Raw genomic sequence first — 6,884 nt, forward strand, 5'->3', positions numbered from 1 at the left:
TTTAGGGCACTTGTACTTAGGTTAGGGGTGCAATTAATCAAAATTTGATCGAGATTTAGATTTCGGCTCCTAGCGATCACAAAAGCAATGCAATCCAGAAAAATGATTATTTTGCACATGACGTTTTGCAAGTAAACTCTTATTTTGTCTTGTAATGGAAAGAAAATTTATGTGTCTTGTGAATGGAAAATAAAAAAGTTCAACAGGGAAAGTATTTAGGGAAATTTCACAGTTCAAGGTTTTTTCACTGTTGATTTGTTTCACTGTGTTTTTTAGCTTCAATAAATGCAACATCTTTCCAAAAGTCAATGTGAAATCGTGATAAATAATCGTGATTTCAATATTGACCAAAATCATTGTGATTATGTTTTTTTCCATAATTGAGCAGCCCTACTTGTACTTTACTTGAGTATTTCTTTTTTGCTCTACTTTATATTTCTACTTCACTATATTTCAGAGAGAAATATTGTACTTTTTACTCCACTACATGTATCTGACAGCTATAGTTACTAGTTACTTTGCAGATTCAGGCTTAAAATACACAACAAGAACTACTTAGTGTAAAAAAAATACGATGCATTTTTATAGATTTATATGTAAGTAGTTAGCTACATCAGTTACAACATGAAAGTGCTGCGTACACAGTAATCTATCAGTAACATAAGAACATAATACAGTATAATACATAATGAATACATGCTTTGGCAAATTAGTACTTTCAGTACATTTTGCTTATACGTAGTTCTTTTACAGTAAGGTTTTGAATCGCAGAACCCAGAGTATTTGTACATGTCAGTATTCCTACTTTGACTTCAGTCAAAGATCTGAATACTTCTTCCACCACCAAGATTCCTGCGGGGTTTGATTTCCAACAAGCTTTGAGCACCTTGACTGACAGCAGCAGGGTGATATTTTCTTCTGGTTACACACAGACCTCAGAAACTCAGGCTGCTCTGTTTTGGGATTTGTCTCCACGTCGCCTGCGATGAACTTCCAATGGACCATATGGCCACACTTGGCTTGAGGGGGTTTGGTCTTAAAGTGCTCATATTATGCTTTTTGGCTTTCCCCCTTTCCTTTATTGTGTTATATATATCTCCAACAGAAAACACTGTTCCCAAACTGCTCCAAAGCTCTATTGTAGTCCAGCCTTTACTTCCGTAATGAACGTACGTCACTTTGTAACACATATTATGTGTTATATTATAATGCTCGCCTAGCTGCTAGCGTGGCACGCCCTCATACTCTGCTTCTGACTGGCTAGTAGTCCTTACCTAGCTACTGCGCATGTGCGACTCCCAACAAAGATGGAACAGAAGTGCGATGCCTCACTCGGTAGCTAAAACAGAGAGCTCAACACACAGCGGTGGAAAGTCACTTTTTACTCAAGACAAGAACTGTACTCAAATACAATTTTTAAGGTCCTTCTTTACTTCTTTATTTCCAGTTTATGCTACTTTATTCGGTTTACTCCACTATATTTACCTGACAGGTTTTAGATACACAACATGTGATCAACAAAATATAATGCATGTTTAAGGATTAAACTAGAGTTACAAAGAGTATTTTTAGATTTAGTATTGCCACTTTTGCTTCTAAATGATCTGAATGCTTCCTTTACTACTGCAGAGGTATGCAGCTGCAGTTTAATGCATATTCACATTTCCACATTTTAGAGGTGGAAAGTAAGTAAGTACATTTACTCAAGGACTTCACTTAAGTACAATTTGTAGATACTTGTACTTTACTTGAGTATTTCCATTTACTACTACTTCATTTCAGAGGCAAAGATTGCACTTACTTAAATTACTTTTCAGATGAAAATTACTAATACAAAAAATATAATGCTACATAAAAAATGTATTGATTCCCAGAGGAAAATTTGCAAGCTACCTAGCAGTAAATAAAGTCATTTGAGTTATTCGATATAAAAAAACACACATTATTATCAAATAAAATGTTTTATTTCTTTATTTTATTAAACTTCCCAACAGCTAACTAACATTTGCTCCACCTTACCAGCACTTTTGGTACTTTAAGTATAATCTGATGATGCTAATACTTAGGGGTGCACCGATCCGATATTAAGATTGGATATTGGTCCCGATATTGTCAAAATAGCTGGATCGGGGATCGAAAAAAATGAACAGATCGACGGGCCGATCCAGTTTTGTTTAGTTTTTTCCTCTCTGTCACACGTGTGTCGCGTGCTGGAAGAGTTGAGTGTACAAATAAATAAGAATTCAATACATTACATCTATGTTATTTTGTCTTAGTTAGGAAGGTATTGTTTAGTTAGGAAAGTCTGGTGCCTTTAGTATACAGTTTATTATTAATTCAACAACGGTATCGGTGGATCGGTATCGGGTATCGACAGATGCACAAAGCCCAGGCATCGGTATTGGGACTGAAAAAGTGGGATCGGTGCATCCCTATTTGGGACTTTTAGTTACATAACATTTTGAAGGCAGAAATTTTACCTGTAACAGAGTATTTTTACATTCTGGTTAGGCCTGTGACTACTTTTAAGTAATGAATCTGAGTACTTTTTACACCCTCACAGGAACATCTCAAGAACTGCGTCTAAATAGCTTGTACTTTTCCATTTTATGCTACTTAATACTGTTACGACTTTGACTTGTAACCAGTGCTGGAATGTAACTAAGATCCATTTACTCAAGTACTTTACTTAAGTACACATTTGAGGTACTTGTACTTTACTTGAGTCTTTTCTTTTCATGCCACTTTCTACTTCTACTCCGCTACATCTCAGAGCAAAATATTGTACTTTTTTACTCCACTACATTCGTCTGACAGCTTTAGTTACTAGTTACTTTACTAATTAAGATTTGGGCACACAAAACACATGTACAGTAGTTCATAAAATAGCCTACAGTGTTTTATTATAAATTAAAGTACCCAACAATATAAGGGCCTACAAGTCCAGCTGAAATGATTAGACCATTAAAAAAATGTAAGGATTTTTCTGCATTGAGTACTTTTACTTGTAATTCTTTAAGTACATTTTCCTGATGATACTTACATACTTTTATTTAAGTAAAAGGATCTGAATACTTCTTCCACCACTGCTTGTAACAGAGCATTTGCTATTTCTAAATCAGCACCTGTAGCCTAACTCTCACCTCCATCAGCGTATGTCTCCGTTCCATATCCATCCTGAAGCCCGTTATTCCATGTTCCTTCATACTTGGCTCCACTGCCAACACTGATCCGGATGCCATATCTCCCCTTGAAGCCATGAGTCCATTCCCCTTTGTAAATCCAGTGTCCTTTGGATTCTACTCCCAGGCCGTGACGCTTCCCCTGCGACCAGTAGCCCTCGTAGGTGTTCCCGCTGGGCCAGGTGTACACTCCCACCACCTCGAAGCCGTAGTTCCAGGAGCCGGAGAACTCGCCCTGGCCTTTGGGTCCGGTGCAGATGCCATGGCCGTGGGCTTTGCCTCCCTCCCAGCCTCCGCAGTAAGCTCCGCCGTCGTCGAACTCAAAGCGCCCGCCGCTCATGCCTCCCCCTCAGCCCAATATAACGCCCCGATGAGAAAGTTAAGTTGAGTCCGTTACCTGGCTAAAGATAAAACCTCCGTCAGTCTGACTTCACCTTCACCTGACATCAAAGCTGATTGGAGATATCCTTGGTGCTCAACTTGTGGGGGCTTCTTCTTTTGGAGTTACTTTGGGGGTTTCTGCGCGTGTCCATGAAGCTCCGGGGCGCACTTGACACTTTGCAGAAAACTTTATATTTTGCCCTCTTTTTTTTTACTCCAGTTGCTTCTTCTCGGAGTCGTCGACTTCACTCAGTCTAATGTACAGATTTCCCTCCAGGGTGGATGATGCTGTGTTACAAACGTGGATGACTGGGTTATTTAAATGGAATTGTTTTCTGTAGATATCTGTCTTGACAAGCCACTGATCTTACATGGCTTTTTCCAGGTGGCCACAGAGAAAAGCCCCTTTCCCCCCTGTCCCTGCCACCCAGCTATCTCCTGACAGTCGCTGCTGTTGGAAATATTTGAGCAGACCTAACAAGGCGACCAATCCCCACACACACACCCTTCCAAAAATACAACCCAATCCTTACTCTCCTGCCTGCAAGGAGCCATGCCAGAGTCTTGCACCTCGGGGCACATGCCATCAGGACTCTGCTCTCTATTATGTTTTACCGTGCAGTTAATGCAATAATTATTCTCTAATAAGCTTGATGAAAGATAGATCTAAAAGTAGATAACTCTCATTGATGTTCCTATATGGCCCGCATGGTCTCATAGATCTTGTAATATAGCCTAATAATATTTCTCAATAGGGAATTACAGCCTGTGTGTCTGTGCTTGAGATTATAATAACTTTATTTAACAGTGTATAAATAGGCTTATATGTCTATGTAGGCTATATCTCTTCCTATGACGTTATCATTGCAGTACATTTTGGGATATTGTTTGACTGTAAGTTGAATCATACATCGTAGTGTATTTTTTCACAAGAGTTAGAGTTGCTGGATAACTACAGGTGTCTACTTGCAAAATATAAAATGTAATTCTCCACTCATAATGACTTTTTACATTGCGACCTAATTACATTTACAAACAGTGGGAATTCGTGTTTGTCATTATGGGACAGAGCAGGGTAGGCTCCTGTACTGTACTTCACTCTCTCCACTCCCCCTGCTGGGAAATGTCGGTAACTGCATTAAAGATATTTAAATTCCTTCTAAATTTTGTTAAACCTTTTGGAATACAAACCAGCAGCTGTGGGAAGAAGAACTAGGCTACTAATTAGATATTTTTACTTGAATACAAATAGGCTACATTCATTTAAAAATACTCAATCACAAGTAAAAGTCCTGTATCAAAAGCATACTAAGTAGGTAGCAAGTATAGGCTATCAGCGAAATATAGCCTACTTAAAGGTGCAATTTGTAATACTGACAGCTAGTGTTTAAAATAGTTACTGCAGTACAAATTCAAAATACTGGAGAGAGTCGTCTCCCCCGCCCCCTCCTCCCCAGACTCGACGTTCACGTTGGTTGCCAGAGACCGCAGCATCCACAACAATGTTGCTAAACGCTAGTCTCACATAGCCAGACATTACTTCACAGCACAGCGGAGTAGCTAGCTAACATTAGATGCTGGCTATATTGACAGTCATAGAAGCCCGTGCTCACACGGAGCTCTGTACCCAACTGACAGACATACTTCCTCGGCTTAGAATTATGGTAGGAACCGCTAGAAATAACCAAGCCCGCAGGAAGAGCGCCATGTCTAAAAGCCACCATGGGCTTAGCGGATAGGGGTGGTACTGCACCCCATGGCCCAGAAAGACTTTTCACATAGACTTTGCTTGGCGAAAGAAACTTCTATATTTCAGCGGATAATTTGTTTCGGGGTATATCAACTTACCAGCAAGAACATTGAAAGGGTCCTTGTTTAAAATGTCACGTTTTTAACATTTTTAACATTCACTATGTTTGCTTTATGTGCTTTTGAGCACTCTCATTGGAATATACGGGGCTTCCCGCCGAACACTGTATCCAGTTCTCTTAATACATCCATGGATATACCACTACCTTGCCGTCCTCTCCACCCGACTGAACACACTTTATTGGCTTAGAATTACGGCAACAATCGCTAAACACTCTTCAAACTCACGGTCCTCTCTTTCCGATTTACCGCCCCACTCTCTTGGCTTAAAATAACTCACCGTTGTCGGCTACGGCTATATATATGGGCTACGGCCACTGAACAGGCTAACGCTACATGTTGTAAACAGCCGCAGCCTGCTTGCCTGGTCCTCCGGTAACGTTAGCTAGCAGTTAGCAGGGTTAGCATGGCGGCGTTAGCCAGGACCAGCCGGGATCACTTTACTGGCTGTGTCTCAATTTGTTTTTGTGAGTAACCAACTTGGGTACTCTGGCTATATAATTCAATGTGAGTAGCCTACACAAATGTTGAAATGACATAAAATGCCCGTCCCTTGTAGCCGTGATAAATTAGCCTGAAGCTAATGCTTAGCTACCTGTTCAGGAGGAAATTAGCCAACTCTGCGTCCTTTTGGGCTCTAAGCTGTCTCCCATCTTTCAAATACGTTACACGCCGTTTTTTTAGGTTGAGTTGAATCTTTCTCCGTTGATACTGTTTGTTTGTTTGCTGCTTTCATGGCTGTAGCCTACTAACGTTACAGCTGTAGCACGCTGGGTTTACGTTTTTCCAGGTATATCTGGCAACCCGGCCTGGCTGTCAAACTGGGCAGTTGATAACAACACACAGGCCAAAACACCAACAGAAATTCCGTCACGGAACGGAAAATTCAAAAGGAGAAAATACTGGCATTAGCATTGTTGTTAGCATGTTTCCTTAATATCTGATGACGCATTGGGGTCATTTGTTTGATTTATTGCAGTAAATATATTACATATTGGACATTTAAAGCGTCAAAAGTAAAAGTAGGCCTATTCATACTCGAAAAACAGGGTCATGTGACTAATATATTTTGAATAATCTACATTAGAATGTTGATACTGATAAATTAATAGCTATACTGTTGCAGTTAGTGGAGGTAGAGCTATTTTCTGCTTTAAAACCGGGTCCAGCCTCTTCCAAACGGTGGAGTGTTGAGCATCGGGGACCATGGTCGCCACCGATGTCTCAAGTGATGTCACTTGAGTCCAGTCAGAGACAGTTTAGTTAGAATCTTTGGTCCAGTCTATAGTTGGGTCTGAAGACTACACATTTGAAAACTAAAAGAACATTCTGGGCGTGTGGAGTTAGAAAGAAGTGATTTTGCTAGTAGCCTGTTGCTCAGCTGAGCCTAAATCATTGTTTTTGGACTTAGCCTATCTCTGCTTCTCTTGTGAAGTATTGGAACGTTTTCAT

At 40.1% G+C, this 6,884-nt stretch overlaps 1 protein-coding gene across 1 annotated transcript in view; it reads right to left on the reverse strand.

The window, feature by feature from the left end:
* Nucleotides 1–4,018, reverse strand: part of jph2 (junctophilin 2) — a 29,814-nt gene extending 25,796 nt beyond the window's left edge. The window contains exon 1 of the mRNA XM_039800409.1: nucleotides 3,144–4,018. Within this exon, the coding sequence (XP_039656343.1) occupies nucleotides 3,144–3,522 (379 nt within the window). The 5' untranslated portion in view covers nucleotides 3,523–4,018. The remainder of the gene's footprint in view (nucleotides 1–3,143) is intronic.
* Between the last annotated feature and the right edge of the window lie 2,866 nt (nucleotides 4,019–6,884).

The sequence above is a fragment of the Perca fluviatilis genome, chromosome 5 (assembly GCF_010015445.1).
Source record: "Perca fluviatilis chromosome 5, GENO_Pfluv_1.0, whole genome shotgun sequence".
NCBI classification, from domain to species: domain Eukaryota; kingdom Metazoa; phylum Chordata; class Actinopteri; order Perciformes; family Percidae; genus Perca; species Perca fluviatilis.